Source organism: Marmota monax, unplaced genomic scaffold (assembly GCF_021218885.2).
Source record: "Marmota monax isolate L192 unplaced genomic scaffold, Marmota_monax_Labrador192_F-V1.1 WCK01_AAM20220418_F8-fsc00119, whole genome shotgun sequence".
NCBI classification, from domain to species: domain Eukaryota; kingdom Metazoa; phylum Chordata; class Mammalia; order Rodentia; family Sciuridae; genus Marmota; species Marmota monax.
In genome coordinates, this window is record NW_026694771.1 from 5,994,762 (window position 1) to 6,016,972 (window position 22,211).

The 22,211-nt window shown below is 39.2% G+C and overlaps 1 protein-coding gene across 1 annotated transcript in view; it reads right to left on the minus strand.

The window, feature by feature from the left end:
* The window catches only part of Cd96 (CD96 molecule), a 44,732-nt gene that overhangs the window by 12,555 nt on the left and 9,966 nt on the right, over positions 1-22,211 (minus strand). The window contains exons 4-5 of the mRNA XM_046425257.2: positions 4,106-4,174; positions 3,330-3,401 (exon numbers count right to left, since the gene is read on the minus strand). Coding sequence (XP_046281213.1) covers positions 3,330-3,401; positions 4,106-4,174 — 141 coding nt within the window. The remainder of the gene's footprint in view (positions 1-3,329; positions 3,402-4,105; positions 4,175-22,211) is intronic.

Below are 22,211 nucleotides of genomic sequence, written 5' to 3' on the forward strand. Positions count from 1 at the left end.
TCCATAATTTCTACCATCTACTCAACACATTTTGATTCATTTATTTATTGATCATCTATAGTTAGTGTTCCAGGCTTTACTTTAGAAACCGAGTTTGTAGGTAAACAAAAAAAAATATGGGTATTTCTTATACTATAACCTCAAAAATAAAGAATGACAAACAACTAATGTCAGTAAAGTTAGGATTTTCAGTATAGTTCATTACACACAACTCAAGTTAATATTAGCACCATGTAGCACATATGCAAATCTGTCAAGTGTCCCTGATGTTTTCATTGTCAATTTATATCTGATTGGTAAAGACTTTTTAGTTCATACCTTTGTCTATATGACAAGATACATTGTCTAGCTAAGCACATTATGGCTATTGTTTTGTCTGGCTTTATAATATTTCATCAAGCTAAGATTTCATTCTATTGATATTTTCCTATTATTGGTCATATTTTCCCTTACCATTCCCTCACTGCTATTCACATACACAGATTTGGATCTATTATAAATAACACCATGAATGTCTTCTTCCTGTCCCATTCCTTATATCAAAACAAAATGCTGTCCTGAATGTTGTGCTTATTATTCATTTATACAGTTTAAAATTTTTATCATATATTATGCCTAAGCCATATGGTCCCTGGTTATACTTACATTTCACATTTTATTTTTTAAAAACCAAACCATATATTGTTACCTGTTTTTTACTTTTTTTGCCTCAACACACTATTATTAAGACTCACTCATTCTATAAAAAGAAAAAGAAATGGGGAGGGCCAGGGATCTCATGAAAATCAAAGAGAGCTCAGTAGGGGCCCAAGGGGTAAGAGGAGGGAAGTGGTGGGAAGTGCTGGGGAGTGATATTGGCCAAATTATATTGTTATATTGTGTGCATGTACGAATAGGTAACAATGAATCCCACATTCCGTACAACTATAACACATCAGTATAATAATGTGGAAAGGGGAAAAAAAGAAAAAAGAAAGATTCACTCATGTTGTTATATATGGCTGTCATTCACTCATTTTTTTATTGCTCTATAATATTTTATTATGTGAGTGTGTTATAAATGATTCATTATGTTCTAGTATGGTATTTAGATTATTTACAGCTTTTGCTATATTAACAGTGTTTTTTCCCAACATTTGTGTTCATATTGCCCATTTGCATGTACTAATCAGGGAGTGAGGTGTATGTTTAGAAACAGAATTATTGGATTGTAGGGCGTGCACATACTTAGTTTGAAAACATAATGCCAAAGTGGTGGAAAGTGATGGCACAGATTTTTATTCCCACCAGCAATAGATGAAAAAATCATATTTATAAAACAGCAGTTGGCAATCCAGACTCCATTTGTTTTGTCAATGGATTATGTGTAAAATGTTTTCGGTTGTTGTTGTTCCAGTGTTTATTTGTTTCTTAATTTCTAGAGAGGTTGAGCATTTAGGTGAATTTCATGTTTGGGATAAAACTTTTTGTTCATTTTATATTAACTTTTGTCTTTTTATTACTGATTTCTAAACATTGACATAAAGATTTGTGGCAAATATTTTCTCTCAGATTAGGCTTGCTTTTTTTCTTTTTGTACTGGGGATTGAACCAAGGGAGTGCTTAACCACTGAGCCACATTCCCAGCCCTTTTTAATATTTTATTTAGAAAGGGTCTTGCTGAGTTGCTTAGGGCCTTGCTAAGTTGCTGAGGCTGGCTCTGAACTCATGATCCTCCTGCCTCAGCCTTCTGAGCTGCTGGGATTATAGGCATCCACTACCTCGTCCAGCTAGAGCTTAATTTTGCTTTTTAAAGTTTAAGATAACTTTTGATAAAGCTGGGCATAGTGGTGCACACTTATAATCTTAGCTACTTGGGAGACAGGGGCAGGAAGATTGCCAAATTAGAGGCCAGTTTGAGGCAAGCCTGGGCAACTAATAAGATTCTGTCTCAAAACAAAATTTTAAAAAAATGGTCTGTGTATGGAGCTCAGTGGCAAAGCACTTGCTACACCAGAAAGGCGCTGGTTTCAATTCTTAGTGCTAAAAAAAAAGATACATTTTGATAAACCTGGGTTTCCTAACGCTATTCTAACTTTTCAGGCTTTTATGTGGTTAGTCCTTTGTGTCTCTTCATTAAGCCCTTCTGTACAGAAGAAGTTGGTCTTTATTTTATTACATATTTTAATGTTTTTCTTTGGACATAAATATCTTTAACTCCACGCAGTTAATTTTTGTGTAGTGTGCATTTTAATGCCTTTTAGCGTCCTTTGGCTGGACAATGCCTTCTTTTCCACAGTTAATTCGCTTTGCCATCTTTGACACAACATCTAAATTCTGTTTATTTGTGAATCTCTTTCTGTGTTCTCCCTTCTGAATGCTGCCTTCTCGTTTCTTGTAGTTGGGCACTTAGTTCATAGATATCTATTATCTTATTAACATATTTTAAAAAAGAAATATGTTAAATTATAAAGGGTCCTGCACTGACTAATGATAAAAGTGTTTCATGAATTAAAGATTGTGATTAACCCAAATCTATGAGCCCAGGGTCCATCCAAGAGATAAACAAACAAAGCTACAAAGAGCAGTATTATACATGTTCCTTTGCTCTTCTTATTTCCTAAGAGCAAATTCCCAACAGTGAAATGACTGAGCCAGTGAGTCTGAAAGACTTCTGAAGGTTTCAGATGTACAGCTCAAGTGCTCTCCAAGAGGACACACCCACCTACGTTCCATGTAAGTAAATTCTGCACCTGAGGCATCTGTTGTCCTGTCTCCTCTGCTCCAGTCACCTTTCTTTCCACTTCCCCACTACATGAACTTTGTCTTACACCACCAAGAGGCAGTCTATTTCCTTTGCAGGCAATACCCGCTAAAGTAGCTCCTGCAGACCTCCTGCTAGTTGGCTTGGTTAATGGTACCAAGGACTGGGCTCCCTCCTTTCATTTTAATTGGTGATGTGCATATTTTGAAGAGTTTGCTCTTTCTTCACGAACACACAGAGCTTGCTCTGTTGGCCTCACTGGTCATGTCTTTGCTCAGATGTCAACTTCCTCTGTAAGATCTCCCCTTTCATAAGGGACGCCTCCCCTCACCCAGTATCACTGCACAGCTTGGTCTTCTCCATATCATTTATTACTGTTTGCCTCTCCCCAACAGAACTTGGAGCTTAGCTCTGTTTTGTTCATTGGTATATTCCCAGCAGCTACAACAATGCTTTAAATATGGTAGATGCTTTGTAAATATTTACAAATATGATCATGAATAAAGCCTATAGTAGTTTTTAATATATGTGTCGGGTGAATGGAAGAGGTCTAGAGGATTCCCAGGGACTCATGGTTATACTCAACATTTTTTGGCGTCTATCCCGCTGGAGGTTGAGGAGGAGTTGAAGCCTTGGGTAGTCATACTGGAATTTCTGGCTGAAAGACAAAGTTATTTTCAGAAATCAACTTTTTAATAAAGCTGTAATCTAACTTTTCTTTGATGTGCTGAATTTTTAATCTATGGGACTTTGGGGAAATATAAAATTGAGAATGTGCCTCTCTCTGCAGAAATACTAGCTGTTATTAAGTAGAAGCACTGTAGTTTATGTTTAATGCCAACTTGTTACTGATTTGCTTTCTTTTTCTGTTCCTGTCACCAACTCGGATCACTGGGAGTGTTGTGAAGATTACTTTAATATTGCCTTAAAATCCTCATGGAATAAAAGCACAACACAATAACAAATTGTTAAATCTTATTTTTTTAACATTTACAGGAATTGTCCTATCAATTGACAGTCACTGCTGAGTAACTCAAAATCAGCCAAAATATCAACATCAAATGAAAAAGCCTTTTGCCAGGTGCAGTGGTACACACCTGTAATCCCAGCAGTTTGGGAGGCTGAGGCAGGAAGATTGTGAGTACAAAGCCAGTTTCAGCAATGGCAAGGCGCTAAGTAACTCAGTGGGACTCTGTCTCTAAATAAAATACAAAATAGGACTGGGGATGTGGTTCAGTGGTTGATCATCCCTGGGTTCAATCCCTGGTACAAAATATAAAGTATACAAACTCAGCACCACAGAAGCTTTAATGAATCGTGTGTATTGTCTGGGAGGGTAGAAGACAGCCTTGCTGTACTCACTTTGAGGGGTGGCACGTGGTGTCAATGTACTCCCATCCACGAGGATCACTGAAAATGTAGCTGGATATCCTATTTTGAAAACAAAATCCCCAAATTGTTACAGGTATTTGCATCCACATGTTTAACCATGCCAGTAGATTTAACAGGAGTATGAAGTATTGAAATGGGAAAGAATCTTATTAGATACATAGTCTAATTGCCTCATTTTATAAATGATGAAACAGAATCCAAAAGAGTGGGTGCTTGTGGTTATATATACAATATTTAACATCATTTCTTTGCTATTGACCCAGTTATCCTAAGCACAAATGTATTATGTTCAGACTTCAAAAATATATTGCTTCAGCCTGGGGATCTGGCAATAAAAATGAAGCTAAGGGGCTGGGGGTGTGGATCAGAGGAGAGTGCTTGCCTAGCCTGCATGAGGCACTAGGTTCAATCCTCAGCACCACATAAAGTAAAATAAAGACATTGTGTCCACCTATAACTAAAAAATAAATATCAAAAAAATGAAGCTAAGGTTCCTGTCCTCATGAAACTTCCTGTATGGTGAACTTTCATAATAAATATGAAACCATATTTAGTATGGGAACCCATACTAAATATGGTTTCATATTTATTTCAATTTTTGATTTGAAAATTCACCTCCATCTTTAAAATCTATCATTTTAATTCTATTCCTTCTTATTTCCCCTGAGAAATGAGAATGGTTCATATTTACTTTAAAATATCTCTGGAAATGAAGAAGCAAGGTAGATTAAAGAGAAAGAAAAGTACCCCACCATACCACATGCTGTTGAACTCATGTTTATGTCTGCTTAGAAGACAAGTTTTTAAATATGTTTTATATGTATTTCTCTTTTGTTCCAAAACATTAAGGTGGTTTACATAAATATGCATTATAAATAGATATAACAGTAAATAAAAAGGAAAGACAACAGAAATATCGCTAGAAAAATATGTTGATCCCTGTTGAAATCTGACTGTGGAAAGTACATAAAATGTGATTCCTTTCTTTGGAGCGAGCAGGGGGGGATTACTGGGGATTGATTCCAAGGGCACTCTACCACTGAGCTACATTCCAGCCTTGTTCATTTTTTAAAAAACATTTGAGACAGGATCTTGCTAATTTGCTGAGGGTCTAAGTTTCAGAGATGGGCCTCAAACTTTCAATCCTCTCACTTCAGCCTCCCAAGTTGCTGGGTATAAAGGTGTGCACCACCACACCCAGCCAAATTGCAATTCTTTTTTAAAAATATTTAATTGATTTTATTTTTTAAATACATGACAGCAAAATGCATTACAATTCTTATTAAATATATAGAACAATTTTTCATATCTCTGTTTGTATATAAAGTATGTTCACACCAATTCATGTCTTCATACATGTACTTTGGATAATGATGTCTATCACATTCCACCATCATTGCTAATCCCCTGTCCCCTCCCTTCCCCTCATACCTCTCTGCCCTATCTAGAGTTCATCTATTCCTCCCATGCTCCCCTTCCCTACCCCATTATTGGTCAGTCACCTTATATCAGAGAAAACATTCGGGATTTGTTTTTTTGGGGGATTGGCTAACTTCCTTTAGCAATTCTTTTTTTAAAAAATACATTTATTTATTTTAATTAGGTATATATGACAGCAGAATGTTGATTCATACAATTTCAGCACAACTTTTCGTTTCTCTGATTGTACACAATGTAGCATCATACCATATATGCAGTCATACATGTACCTAGGGTAATAATGTCCACATTGCAATTCTTGATGTCTTTACTTTTGGTTGATGTACTCTCATATTTGGTCTGAATTTTCTAGTAGAAAATGCTAAGAAATAAAAGTGTATGTTATATAATTGATGGACATCATAGAGTAAGTAAATTGTTCAGGAAAATAATTATTCTTTCTATTGTAATTAATAATTTCCCCTGTGTACTTATAAAAACGCTGCATAACATGTATAATATCTGTAATAATACCTTTACAGTGCCATGAGCATTCTAGCTTCTCAAGTTCCTCAATTTTGGGTAAGCATATGTTTTATAAGAATATAGGCAATGAAACCTCTGGAAACAATATGTGATAAATAAACTTACATTGCAGTCTTTGCATCTAAAAGTAATTCATAGCCAGACATGATCACAATAATCACTTCTGCAATGCAGCCTGCCAGTGGACTTCAAAGAGAGATGTCCTGCACCATGGCTTCAGGAAGACAGTCAAACATGGGGAGATGTGTTAGGGATTGCCTCAGAAGATGCCACATGGGCAATTGAAATGGGCCAGTCAACATAAGGATGGGACAAAAAAATTTAGGCAAGATATGCATAGTGATTTGCATAACTTCATTTATCCATCAAATACTTACTGAATGACAATTTTGTACCAGCAGCACTGGGGAAAAAGTGAAGAGCAAGAGAAACTTTACCTGACTTCATGGAGTTTATATTTTAGTGAGAATAAAGGTGAATGCAGTAGACCACTGTCTGAACATCAAGACTATTCCTCCTCCTGTTGACACAAACTATTTCCTACCCTACCATGCAGTTACAGGTTGCCATGCGCCAAGTCCTAATCAATGGAATGGGATGGAGTGATGGCTGTCATTTCAAGACCTGGCCTATGAAATCTGCAAACGATCCTTCTTGATCTTTCCTTGTGTATTATGCAGATATTATAAAGGTGACTGAGAAGTTACAAGTTAAGGGTGACAGAGCCATCAGCAGCCTGGGTTTCTGAATGACTGTGGAACTGAGCATGACCAAGCTGCTGGCTTGACCCCTCATTGGCTATTGCCTCAAGGATAAATGAACTCATATTAAGAATAAATGAACAAAGTGAAATGGCACTGCAGTCTGTTTCCCTTTTCGTACTAATAGTAAAAAACAATTGCAGTACAAGGTGATAAGTACTATGATAGAGAAATTCAGTGCATTGTGGGAATACAGAGAAGCGGAACAACCATAATGTGGAGCTTTCTGGTGATGTAACACCCAGGTATGATGGATGACAGGAATTAGTTAAGCTGGGATGGGGAAGGGAGAAGGACAGAATGCAAGAAGCAAGAAACAGTGGGAACAAGAGAGGTAACAGAACACTGAGGTTGTAAAAAATGTTGGAGGTACTCTGTATGAAGTAAAAGGATAAGTGAGGATGAGAGGGAAGAAGCAGCTCTATTCCTCACTCCGATAGAAGAAATTATATTCAGCTGGTCCTCACCAGATGCTCTAACCAGAGGGTAAGTCAAAGGTGGCCTCATTGAAGGCCAGAGGGATGAAGAAAGTGGGTAGGTTTAAGGGGCATTTAAAATGTAGACTCTCTAGTGTGGTGGCACATGCCTGTAATCCCAGTGGCTCTGGAGACTGAGGCAGGAAGATCACAAGTTCAAAGTTATTGTCAGCAACTTAGCGAGGCCTAAACAACCTAGCAAGATAAAAAAAAAGTCTCAGATGTGGTTCAGTGGTTAAGCACCCCTGAGTTCAATCCCTGATACCAAAAATATAAATAAATAAATAAAAATGTAGACTCAATGGGACTTTGTGAATGATTGGGTAAAGGAAATAAGGGTGAGATACGTCAAAATGAATCTCAGTTCCCTAGCTTGGATAGCACTTCAGATCATGGTATCACTAGCTGGGAAAATAAGCAGAGGTGATGAAGTAGTACCCCTTCCTCCACAGAGAATCTTCACTAAGCTTCTCCAGAAATCTTCACCATAATTGATTTTAAGACTATCAGCAAAACAGCCTCTACAAAAGAGTTCAATGTGGGTAAGCTCCCTATTTTCCTGTTGCTTTATTTTACTTGGACACTAGCCTAGAAGAAATCAGCACTCTAGATGCTAAATGCCCCTTTACTAGTTTTTCACAAACATTTATCCAGTACAGTAGCTTGTAGAAGTGTGTTTGCAATCGCAAAATGTGATTAAAAAAAAAAAGACAAATCCTTTAACCAGGCATCTGGCCTTGAGCTGGGGCTTCACAAAGATGTCTACATAAGTGTAAGATAAGAAAAGTTACCAACTGGGCTCCATGCTAACATCTGGCAAGGGGAGGAAAGAAAGGGAAGAAGAAGCTTTCCCCTTCTCAGGCGCTGTCCTTGAAGGGTTAACTTACCCAGAACAGTGAAAGAAAAAGCTGCTTTTGGGTGAACTTCTGCACACTGTGTACTTCTCAGCACCTCCAATTACATGCTGAGTATAAAGTTCTGAAACTACCTGAACTCGGGGTTCAGGGGAATTGATGGATTACAGCGAAAGCTTTGTCCTCTGAGCCTGGCAAAAGCCAAATAAAAATCTGCTTCCTGTTCCTACTTGGTATCTTGCCTCATCTGTCCCCTGCAACAGAGAGACAGTTTTGGAAGTGGCCAGAGGGCACAAAGATGAATTCAATTTTGGATTGGTTGATTTTGAGTGCATATGAAACATTCGATTCTAGCAGAAGTTTGACCTCGTGAATTGGAATCTCAGGAGTGAAATATGCAAATCCACATTTGTGAAACATCAGCATGTAGGTGATCACTGACGTAGCTGAACACTATGGAGGGGGTTCTATAAAGACATTCCATATAAGTGACTGGCAGAGGAAAGGATGTTCAAGAGAAGCCAGAGATGCAGGAAGAAAGCTAAAAATACATAATGTTATAGAAGCCAAAGTGACTGGGGGTTTCCAGATGCAGGATAAGCCAGTCTAATTTAACAAATATTTGTCAGTGAACTCTGATGCTTGAAATTGGGTCTGTGGAGTCAAAGAGAGATTTTCTCCTGCCACGAAGAGATTTTTCAGACAGTTCTTGGCTGCTAGGAATCATTGCATTAGACCCATCAATCTGCACAGAGCCTAAGAGACAGATATGCAAACCACTTGAAGGTTTACATAAGCAATGTAGCTTTGCTATTCAAAGCGTGGATTCTAACCAGGCTCCCTGGTTTGAATCCTGGCCTGGTGGGTTGAATTTTAGTTAGAAATATGATTCTGGTAAAGTTATTAACCTTTTTCTCTTTCTCAAGATCCTCCCTTGTGAAATAGTAGCACTTTTCTAGTAGGGTGATGGTGATGATTTAAAGAGTCATGCTTTAAAAGTATTTAGAAGAGCACCTGGAATGAGACAAATGAGAAAAGGTGCATCTTGGAAGCAGATCATCTTCAGTTTAGTTCAGATGTGAAACCAGCATTAGGATAGCAGTGTATCTTAACAGTTGAAATCTCTTGAGCCTGTCCCTCAATTGTTCCATTTCCCCGGTGTTTCTGCAAGGAGGTTGGTTTAAGGTACTGAATGCCTCCTTGCTTAGGCTGTGCCAAGTCAACAGCCTCATTTCAAAAGTCTGTGCCAGAAAAGGGCTAATAGACAGGAGTGAAAAGAGTGACACTTTGCTGAGGCATTAGCTTTATGATGGGGTAGTAGCCTCTCACTGACAGAGTCACTTACAGTTCTTCTCTTTCACCTCACTGAGCCACCAGTACCAGATTCTTGTTCAGTAATTGCAACTTTAGGTCACATCCTCCCACCACTCACCAAAGGCTTGATTGATAGAATATGTGAACAAGACTACCTGCCGAAAAGCTATGTGATGTATTTGCAGATTAAACCCACTCTGCCTTAAACTGAGCACTGGAAACACCTTCCTGTTCACTACAGAATTGCTTTTACAGCATAGGCAATGGTATTTTTTTCATCGCCCACACAGAATAACAGTCAATGGGCCAGATGCTGCAAGGGGTGGGCATTGCTCACCTGCTGTGAGAATGTTGCTGGGGCTGTGCTCAGCCTCGCCCTCTAGAGGAAGATCTAGGTAGTCTCAGACTTAAAAGCAGCTATGCTTATGGAAGAAGGCTGATTTGCTATAAATTTAAGAAATATGGAGTGATTTTGAATTTCATTTCTCTCATCGAGATGGTTTCAGTTTTGTTCCTCTCTGCAGCAATTTCTTTAGTTACCTCTTTTTAAAATTTTGTATTGATATTGTATTTTTAAAGACACCCCCTATCCCTTTTAGGATAAGACAAGGTTTAAAAATACATGGAAGACAAAGAAGGACTAGCCATAAGTAATCTTTGGATACTGTGATGTGTGCTTTCTTTTTTCTTTTTCTTTTGGTACTGGGGATTGAACTCAGAGGCATTTAACCACTGAGCCACATTCCCAGCCCTATTTTATATTTTATTTAGAGACAGAGTCTTCCTGAGTTGCTAAGCACCTTGCCATTGCTGAGACTGGCTTTGAACTTGCAATCCTTCTATCTCAGCCTCCCAAGCCGCTGGGATTATGGGAATGCACCACCACGCCCGGCCCATGATGTGCTCTTTCTAACTAGTGGACAAATATAATTCTTTCTTCCTCCCTCTTTTTCTCTCTCCCTCCTGTGCCCCATCCAGCACGGATCTCCAAAAGTATTTATTGAGAGACTTAGTGAATGAAAAAGGAATATTTTTATCAGTGGTGATGTGATCACAATGGTCATAGGAGGATGAAGAAAAAGAATGAGGAAACAAACATTAGAGAGCTTTGCATTTATTTGTGAACTACACTTCCATTCCTAGAAATCGCAGTCTAATATGTAACTAAAATATGAAACTATATCTCTTACCTGCCAGCAGTGACAGTTTCCAGCACCAGTCTCATTGGCCACACTGAGTGCTGGAATAGACTAGTGCCATGTGATTTGCCTCTGGCAAGAATCACTGGAATCCTGAGGAATTTCAACTGGGAATTTCATTTGTGTTAAAATGATTCAATGTTCTCTTCTGGAGGTCAGAAAACAATGTGACCTAAATCCTCTGAGAGGTTTATAGTGCAGCGTGGGGTGGGCTCATTGATTATTTCATATAATGGGTTATTTAGGCACCACACTGGGAAGGAGCATGGGGACCACCACAGCTCAGGCATGTACACTACCTGTGTCTGTTTCCTGTGTCTGAACAGACTCTGATATCTGTGCCCTGACCTTTCCTCTAGCAGGTAAGGCTATGGAGTTGGTTGAGGGCTGAGAACATGTCAGCTGCTGAGAAGAAAAGAATCAATAATACCTAATCTCTATTCCCAGGGAGCACATGGTTATTTCAGTCTTATTGGTCTTCTGGTGAATGTTTTCTAGCCTTGGCCTGAGGATCTGTATTAATTTGCATAGGTTATTGGAAGAATGATCTTTTCCCTACTAGTCCCCATTCATCATGTAGAAATCAGAGCTGAAACCATTTAGGAAAAACTATCTGGTTTCCAGATAGATTAAGTCCATTCCCCTTCCTGCCATTTTTCCTACCATGGTTCAAGGTTAAGGTCCCTGCACAATCTGTGACCAGACCTCTATCAATCCACACATGGTCATTCATCCATTTGTTCAACCAACACTTGGAGCCAGTATTTTCCAGGCATTGGGCTTGGCACTGTGAATAATGGTCCCCTGCACTTTAAGTTCATGGAGGAGATAGACATCAATTAGAGAAGCAAATAAACACATTCGAATATGAGAACATGGGAATCCCTAAGGAATGTGGTGGCAGAATGGGGCCAGGGAGGGGCAGTGGAAGCACCTGGGCAGAGGGTACAGCAAGTGTGAGGCCCTGCAATTCTCACACACTGTGGGTTACTATCAGTACCGTCTGGCACATGCCCCTTCTAGGACTGGACATCTGCAAGCTCCCAGGAGTGGGTTTTTCTGTGTATTGAGCTGAACTGGGTGTGACTATAGGGTGATACCTGTCATTCTGCCCATCTACAACATCTGCAGAAACAGGAGAGCAGGGGTCACTCTGGCACACTGGTGACAACAACACTACTTATTTCTTAGGGTTTTCTGTTTGGTTTATTTTGTAAAAAAAGGAAAAAAAAACACATCATAAAACTGAACCTCTAAGAGATTATCTAACCATGTCTTGCTATTAAGTGGAACATTTTAAAAGAATTTTATTTGTATTCCTCTGAGCTAAATTTTTGCAAGTTTCATATTGGTCCTATTTCTCAGCATGCAAATGAGACAGCTTGCTTTGTGTCTGTTCAATTCAAGGCTAAGTTTATACTTCACAATAAAGGGAAGCCTCTTCAATATTCAGTAGATTCTACATTATGATGTACTATGTGGGCAAAAAATACACCAAACCCAGTGATCAAAAGTTGCTTGCTTTGTTTTCTGGTTGTTTATGTCTTCTTCAATGTGAATGTTTATTGCCATTAAATCTTGTAAGTAACAAGGCATATACCATAATGACCCTTGTTTCCAAGAAAGAAGGGGTTTAGAAATAAACACTACTTCACATAAAATGTCTTGTTTATATGAGTTCAGAAACTTCCATGAGGTTATGTGAGGTTTGAGACCTTTCTAGTCTGTCTCTATTTTAACCCTTTAAAACATTTCTCACTAAAATTAACAACCATTTCTCCATATGTCACCAGAAATTCAATTAAGTCAGAAGACAGCTCCACTCATTCTGAGTTAAATAGAGAAGACAGGAGCATGTTCTCCAAGAGCTAATTCTGGGTTGTTCCCTGCTATATCTCAAGCAGAGTCAAGCTTCCTGATCCATATCCTCCCCACATGCACATCTTCCCAGTAACCAGCCACCTAATACTGGACTAAGTAGAAGTAAGGAAATGCTGAAAAATCTCATGGTTGACTAACTCTTTAGAAATTCTGAAGTGTTCTCTAAGCAACTTGGATTTTAAGAATAATTTTTTATGAAACTATTTTGTGCCAAATAAGTGATAGGTGAGCAGTTATTATAAGGGATAAGTGGAGGATAGGGATAAATTTTTGAAAAAAAAACATTTTCTTTGGTTATTGTCCCCTCCAAGTTATTAAGACATACAAACAAAGATCTCCATTTACTTTGAGATTAGTTGTATTTGCCAGACTCTTCTTTAGATCGTGACATTCCTTCTCAGACTAGACCCAGTGGGTCTGAGCTTCCTGGTTGCTCACTCTGCATTTTCACATTTAACACAACAATTATGTGGACTAGATAATATTGCTTCCATTCTCTAAAATTAAGAAGCCACATTAGAGGGGGTAATGGCCCCAGGTAACAGAGGTTGTAGGAGGCAGAGACAATACTGATGCTAAATATTACATTCATTCCACTGTGGTAGTCTTGGAAAGCAGAGTCGGCCTCGCCTCAGCAGGCATCATCAGAACCCCAGCTTAGCCAGAGAAGGCTCACTCATGGTTCCTGGGTACGACACCCAGAACAGAGGGTTTCTGATGCCTCGGTTCCTGCCTTTTCCTCCTCATCATCACTGGCTTTTTGTCATAAGACCACCAGCCTTCAAGCCTGGACCACATGCAGTTTTCTTAGGGGGCCTTCCTCCACTCTTGCCATATCCTTTCTTTGTGAATATTTTCCTCTTTCTTACTTAATGAGATCCTTCATTCAAAACACATTTATTGAGTTATCAATACTTATGGATAACCAAGTGTTATCAGTAGAGAGTGACTCCTGCTCTCCTGTTGCTGCAGATGTTTCAGAATGACAGGTATCACCCTATAGTCACACCCAGTTCAGCTCAATACAACGAAAACACCACTCCTAGGAGCTTGTAGAGGTCCAGTCCTAGAAGGGGCAGGTCCCAGACAGTACTGTTCCAGGTCATTGAGGTTCATTCATAGACAAATCAGAAAAAAAAAAATCTTGCTCTCATTGGATTTACCTTCTCATGGGAAGGACAAAACAAGTAATTAGGAAGTTATTCAGCAAGTAAATTATAAAGAATGTTAAAAGGTGCTTTGAAGAAAAATACAAACAGGGATAGGGAAAGTGAGAATAGGGAATGGATGCAATTTTAAATAGAGTGGCCATGGAAGGCCTCATTCGGAAGGTGACATTTGAACAAAACTTTGGGGGAAGAATTTTCTAGGTTTAGGGAGCAAATGAAAATACCCTAAGGTGGGAGCAACTTGGCATGTTGGAAGAATAGTAGCAAGGAGACTGATTTGGCTGCAGCAAAGTGAGTCTATGGGAAACTTCCACTATATCATGTTTGCTTCATTTTCACTTAAATTTCTTTTCATTCTGCATTTTAATGGATAACACTGAACAGAATTTTCAAATGGAATTCCCTGCATCTTCATTTCAGATGTGGTCTCAAAGGTTAAAAACCACAGAACAGGGCAAGTTCAGCTCCACGTTGAAAGCAGAGCTCTAGCCACCACCAAGGCCATGGTGAGACAGGTTGCAGTGTATTCTCTCTGGTCCACCATCAACTTCAAAGCTGTATAAGGGGTGGAAGCAGGTTGGGTGAGGATGTTATCAGAGTCCTGTGCATCTGGCTTCCACCATCAGAGAGGGAAGAGGAATCTGCTCCCTTACTCAAGACCATGTAGAATGCAATTTCAAAAGAAACACTCAGAGCTCTTGGCCTGTGTGTCCTGGGTTTTTTTTTTTTGGACAGAGGGCATTGGTCTCTGACTCAGATAGCAGAGGTTATGTTAGGAGTACATGGCTAGCAGCTCTGATGGACAAAGAGAAGAGACAGGGCCACCCTAGGGAAGAGCACTTCTCCCAAACATGAGGAAAAGACACATATTTTTGCAGACAATATAGAAGGCCACGAAAAGATTCTCCTGCAGGAAGAACATCTATAGGAACAAAGAAGTTCCCAAGAGGAACCGCAGGGGGCAGTAGAGAGTTCCAAGGCTGCAGGAAAGAAGCAGAAGACTAGAAGAGATGTGTGGCCTGTACCAAAAACACAACAGCCATTACCACAGTGACAGTCAAGAATTTCTGAGAAATCTGCCAAAGTGTTTGTTACTGTGAAGATGATCGCTTTCCTTCAGAGTCACCTACATCTGATTATAGCCAGCCTGTCAAGGGAGGTCTTTTCTCACTTACCTCACTGCTCTTCTCCCTGTCCCATCTGGTCCTCACCCCCCAAAGTGGCCCAAGCCAATAACCAAGAGTGGAGAGGAGATTGGAGGCAGGCCAGGGCATCATTAAGATGTCCCCACCTTGCCTAGACAGAAAACACACAACCTGGCACATGCCAGCCTTCTAAAGCTGAGGCACACCCACACTTGGGAGTGGGGAGAGGAGGGAAGTTCTGGTCTGAATTAACTTTTGCAAGTTTTGACACTGCATTTGACGAGACTTTTTAATTATTGACATAAGTCTGTTCTTGTAGCTGAAATGGGCCAGACGACATTTATTATATAAAAATCACCCAAAAAGCCAAGTAATCTGTCTGAAATTTCCTTCAGAGGCCAAAAAGAAATTATTCAAGAGAGCTCATTTGGACAGGGAGTGATGGAGAAAAATAAAATTAGTTTTGCTCTCTAGTCCAGCTTATGTAATCAACCAAGTACAAAGATAAAAGTGATTTATAAGTTCAGTTTGAGTGACCTGATGAATTAGTCTCAATTATCTATGGCTCTGTCAGATTCCTATGTAAAACTGAAACTCGAAATCTAATTATTTTCAAATAGCTTCTTTGCTTGGCCTTCTACTTTATCACTGCAGCACTGATCAGCATCACATAGCCTGAGACCTCCTACCTAGTCTCCATGATACACATGAATTACAATCCAGTGGTTCCCCTGTTGCACAAAGGGCCTTTACATGCGGTGGTGGCATTAACTAAGGAATTGCACTTAGAGATGCAGGCCAGTAACTACACTGAAGCAAATGCATATCAGCCTCATCAATTGTGGTGGTCAGGATAAGGTGGGTGCTGACCACAGCCCAGGGTGAAGGAGACCCGTGATATGAAGTTCTAATCTCAGCACAAGACCGTTTATATGTGGGAAGCTGATTAGGTGGGACACATACTGACCAAATAGGTAAGAGGAACACATATTGGCGGATTATTGGTCTATGAGGGGTTTCAAGACTCCCCTCATGGAGATGACAGTAAGCAGGAAGTGGTGCATTTGCAGATACTCAGTAATTATTGAATAAACTGAAAAAGTGATCACCCGATAGCTTCTCCCAGAGGTACCTCACTCCCAATGGGGAAAACAGTCTAAGTAAACCAGTCATTAAGAAGTTTCCCCTTGATTTAAGAGTGACTGGTATAAAAAAAAATGAGAAGCTTTGTAACAAACAGTGATGTGCACTCAGGTGAAGCGTGGTGAGAGACATAAAGAGCAAAATCTCCTAGGATTGAATAGAGAGCTGGAAATTTTTTGTACACAAAATTGCCCTGGTTGTGTACAAATTCTGTAGTTCTGCATCTACATTAAAAATCACACAAGCATTAATAGGGGAATGGTGAGTGAGGGGAGGAGGGTTTCTTTCCTCTGATTTATTTCCAGCTGAAGAAATGTTAGCTCCACCCTCAGAGGCTGCATTTCTTGGGAAACATTGTCCTAGAGAAGGCCAAGATCATAACCCACTTGAATCAAAGTGTGGAATATGATATGTCAAGAAATTTGTAATGTTTTGAACAACCCACAATAAAAAATTTAAAAAAAAAGATCAATATAGGCATAGCTGTCAAGTTTGACCAATTTAGAGGAGCTAGGACAGCTTCAAACAAGAGGGGCTACACTCACTGTCTAAAGACATTTATTGAGTGCCCTCTGTGTACTCCCAGAGGCAGAGACCTGAAGCTGAGTGTCTAGGTTCCATGCTGAACTCGCCCACTATTTATATGACTTTGGGTAATTTATTTGACCTCATTTGTAAGGTAGGGATAATAGTTATGTTATTGAGAGGGTTAAAAGAGACAATATATTTATTAGTTTAGAACAATTCCAGGCACATTGGAGGACTTCAGCAAATATTCATATTATTGCTTAACACTTTAACATAGTCATGGCCGTGGGTAAGATTTTTAAGATAATTTCTAAGAAATAAATGGAAGGCACTTTTCTGATAGTATTCTAAAACCCTTTTTATTTGTTGCCATATTTAGGCAGACAATCCTGGTGAGTCTTCTGTGGAAGTATTCTCTGTTTCTATACATGCCTGTTCTAGCTGAAACTATCATTAATTTAAGTTGATTTTGATCAAGATCATTCGGCCTTCTTGCTCCCTGCTCTTACACTCTTACTTCTCATATACACACCTTCTGTTTTCCTTTTTCCCCTCATACTGAAAAAACATCATGTGATGTTCTGATCACAGCTCAAATCCACAGTCCATTAAGCTCACCTTCACCTGGCTCCACCTCACCTAGTCCACCTTACAGCCATCTCCCCAAGCACCATCAGCACTACTGCTGCTTGTCTTCTCATGTCCTACATTCATTTAATTTTATGTCTTTGCTTAAAATGATAATTTGAAGAGATGCTTGTTATCTGTATTCCATCGGAGTCCATATCGCCTTCCAGACCCCCCAATGCAGACTTCCCTGATTGCACTTCCCTGCCCAGCACGCTGCTACCCCTACAACCCCAACACTGATGCTGGGGATAGAGGGGACTGTGAGGACCAGATAAGTTATTGAATAAAAGCTTTAGTGTCCCAATCTGTCTCATCAGGTCTGAGGGTCATGTAAAGACATAAAAATAGAATACAGAGCGAAAGGATCTGTGACTTGATGGGCAGAGAAATGGAAAGCAAGGTGAGAGTCCTCTGGGACTGTAAGCTCTGTGCAGTAAGGGACCTGCCTGTTGTTTTTTTTTTTTTTTTTTTAATTATTTTTAAAATTTTTTTTTAAAGAGAGAGAGAGAGAGAGAGAGAGAGAGAGAGAGAGAGAGAGAGAGAATTTTAATATATATTTTTTAGTTATCAGCGGACACAGTATCTTTGTTTGTATGTGGCGCTGAGGATCGAACCTGGGCCGCACGCATGCCAGGCGAGCGTGCTTCCGCTTGAGCCACATCCCCAGCCCCTGCCTGTCTTGTTTACCGCTGTAACCCAGCACCTTAAAAATCCCTGGTTGTAGGCATTCCATATTTATTTATTGGATGAATAAAGGTCTTGAATGATTACCACATCAGGGTTGGCATTCGTGTGTCCTATGGTCTTAGGTAAGATGACTAGTAGACAATTAATAGCCGTATATTGAAAGGGACAAGGGTATCTCCTCAGGCCAAGGAAAGTGATTTTGTCCCACTCTGAATTTACCTGGTATCTCAGATTGCTCCATGTGGGCTTGTCTCACTCACCACTGAGCTTGTCAGCCTCTCATCTTTTCCTAGAACAGAACTGAGAATGCGTCTGGGACTCAACAAACACTAATTAGCTCTGGTTGAATTGAGCTAAGTTTCCCTGGGTGATTCTTATAGTTTGTAATGAGTTATAAAGTTCTCCTCCTGTAGTTAAAAAATATTGCTTCCATGACCTTCTATATTTGTTCAAAAAAAAAAAAAATCCATTCACTGAGTAAAAAAGAATAAGAATTCTATGCTTGCAGCCAGATTCATAAGCTTGGTAATTATGACTGAATTATATTATAGTTCATCGCATCTTAGAATTTGGAGTGAATCTGTCGCCTCTTGAAGTTGATTTTCCACGACATGCTCCATCTTGCTTCCTTTCCTAAAAGAACATGCAAAGATGACTCCTAACAGCTTCGCAGGCAGCGAGTCATCAAGCTGTCGTGTGATTTCACGTTACCCTCCAGGTTGCCAAGATTAAATACAGATTTTTTCAAAAGTAATTCAGTGATTATTCCAAGAAGATAAGTTTTATCTAGATATAATCAGCTACTAATGTAACTTGTTTTTTTTTTCTTTGACATATAAAAATCAGGCAGAATCATTCCAAACATAATTTGTTGCCACCGCCTTGACAGAGGTTTAGATTTAATCTTGTAAAGTGAAAGATAGCTGACCTAATTACACTTGAGCCTGGATGTAAGGGTTTCTCAACCTTGGCATTACTGACATTTTGGCCCCGATAACTTTGTTACGAGGGCTGTCCTATCCTGTATGATGTTTAACAAATCCTTGGCCTCTACCCACTGGATGCTAGTAATACCTTCCATGCTCATCGTGGGAACCAAAAATGTCTCTTGACACTGCCAAAATTCTTCTGAGGAGGGGCAAAATTGCCCTGGTTGAAAACTCCTGATCCTAAACATTATCAGGTCCATGGGGGTAGTACCTTACTTTCCAAAGGTTTAACTCTTCAGAAACTTTCCAGTTGCATCATATTAGGGTTACAGTAGATTGGGTAGCATTTTCCCCTGTTTTTTTTCTTTCAACCACTATATTTATATTTTGTGCTTTATTCCCTATCTAATACTGGACCTGTATTAAATTGTGAGCTCCTTAAGCACAACTGTGCTTTTCCTTGCTTTGAATGTCTTCACAGAAGTAAGCATGGTGTTTTGTCTGCTGTAAGTACTTAACATGTGCTGACCAACCCCATAGAAAATTCAACTGGAAGAAATTCATGCCTGCATTCAACTAGCAGAATGTAAATACTATTAGGGGATATTTTTGTGTGCCTGCATATTTTATTCACTGCTGTATCCTCAGCACCTACCTAGAAAACTACCTGATATATAGGAGGTGCTCAATGAGTATTTGGTAAATGAATTAGATCATGTTATGAATCTGGAGTGTCCAACAAAGGCTCTTGTGTTGAAGGTTTGGCATGGACAACTAAGGTCTATTTCTTTAAGTAATCCAATAAGAGATAGCAAAACCTAGATGATATTTGGGAAGATTGTGCATCCCATACTCAGCCAACAACGAACCAGTGAAAGGACCTTGTGTTCTAGGGGATGAAATGTTGATTATAACTGCTCTGGATTGTGCCTGCTCCTGCTCCCCCAGACACTCAATCTTGCAAGATTGTCATTCAAAAGTCTTTTTATTATAACTTGTGTTTCTGAGCTTATCTTTGGCTTTGGGCAGGTGAGTGTGTTTCTCAGGCTGGCTATCATGATCTGAGCTGCTTCCTTTGCTATGCCCTTCAGCCATGATGCTTTGCTTCACTTCACACCCAAAGCAATGAAGGTAGATAATCATGGACTGGAACCTCTGAAACTAGAGCCAAGATAAACTTTTCCTTCTTTCAGTTGTTTATGGCAAGTATTTTGGTCACAGTAATGAAAAAACACATTGCTTTCTAAAAATAATGTTTAATGAGTTTCCATTCCATTTCCTAAAGGATAATATTTAGAATCCTTGGCTGGGGTTCAAAGTTCTCTTTATTCTGCATTTTCCAATCTTCATCCTTGCTTCCTTGATACACAGTCCCACTTCTTTGACCCAAGCTTATCTACTGCTATTTACTCAAATGACCATGAATGTTTTTGTCAATGCACAAGAGCTAACTTCATTTTCACTGTTTAAATGTTCTTTCAAGCTCTTCATCAAGTCAAGTAAATATAATACACACTGCAAAGGTCAATTTACTTCATTTCTTTTAGGGAACATTTTCTGTCACAAACCCACAAGGATCTTTCCTAATGTAAGATCTGACACTTTCTGATCTGCACCTCTCCATGTTTTAATTTTATAAGGTATGCCACCTTTCACTGTACTACAAACAAATATGCAAAATAAACAGAGTCCCTGTCTTTATGATGGCAGAGGAAAAAAAGTGGTATATAATGTGATAAGGACTACCTTGAGTCAGAAGACTTTGGTGAATCTTAACTCTGTTGAATAGGTATTGAACATATATGTTCCCAAAGTCTTAATGTTCGTATCTGAAAATTGGGAAAGAATGATTGCTCTTTCCATTGTTCATAAGAGTGAAAAATCAAACAACACTGCATTTAATGTGAAAACATTTCAAATGACACCAAATCACCATTTAATTTGTCCTCAAACCCTTTAATACTCCTTCAAGACAGGAAACCCAAATCTCCTCTCCTGATTAGAGGCTGGACTTGGTGACTTTCTTATAATGAACAAAATAAGACAAAAGTGATGGGAGACTAAGTCAAAGAAAGGCACCATAGCTTTTGTCTTAGTCACTCGGTTTCTTGAATTACTTGATCTTGGGGAAGTCAGCTGCCTTACAGGATATAGTCCTAGGGAGAGGCCCCTGTGGTGAAGACAACATGCTAAAGCAAAGCTTTAGCTCCATCAATTTCCTAAGATGACGGATGCCCCAGCAAACAGCTTGATGATACCTCAGAAAGGATCCCAATTTAGTTTTATCCAGCTAAACTACTCTTGGGTTCTTTTGGTACTGGGGATTGAATGCAGAGGCACTTAACCACTGAGCAACACCCTCAGCCCATTTTTTAATATTTTATTTAGAGACAGGGACTTTCTGAGTTGCTTAGGGCTTGGGTAAGTTGCTGAGGCTGGCTTCAAACACACAATCCTCCTGCCTCAGCCTCCCAAGCTGTGGGGATTACAGCGAGTGCCACAGCACCCAGCTACTTCTGGGTTCTTGAACTCCAGAAACCATGTGAGACATGTTTTATAATTTAGTAAGTGTTCAGGCAATTTTTCATGAAGCAATGGATAGTTATACAGGATACTGTAGAGATTTAAGGTATTATTAAATATGCTAATATGTACTGAATGAAGAATGCCAAAATCTATCACAATTTATCACTAAATGATGAGCTGGAAAAGAGAAGATTCAAAAATTAAAAGGAAGGAGGAGAAGGGGGAAGAAAAAAATTAAAATTATAAAACAGTAAGAACAAGAAATAATCCTCTAGACCTAAAGCAGGCATCCCTCGCCTGCTATCTACTTCATTTTCTGAGTGGTTTCTTCCTCTCACAGTGACCCCTGGCTAGATGCAACAGGCTACTGGCTAAAGGAATTGTTCATTCCTACAGTCTGCTTTTATTTTGTCCATTTTCAGTTCTCATTTTCAGCTAAAATCGATAGTTTTAATTAAATAAGAAATGAAAGCCATATATCCTCTCTCTATAGAATACAACTTCTTCTTTTTTTGTGTTGGAGAAAGTCACCATGGTTCTTTGTTAAGCACAAGGGCCTTGGACATGGGAATTTATGATTTGTTTGCATCAATGCCAACCTTTGGGAGTCACTGTCATTCTTTTGCCATAGCAACACAGACCCAGTGGCCTATATCATTAATGACACCACAGATGGGACAGCTGAATCCATGGTCTTCACCAGTCAGCTTGGGAAATCAATTTGAACCCAAACAAATTTAAATTTAAAATGGGGCCACCATTTGTGACCATTTTTTTAAACTCCCCAATGAGAACACAGTTGTGAAGAAGGACTGTCAATTTATTAACCTGTTTAGCAATAAACACTGAATTTAAATTCTTCACTGAAT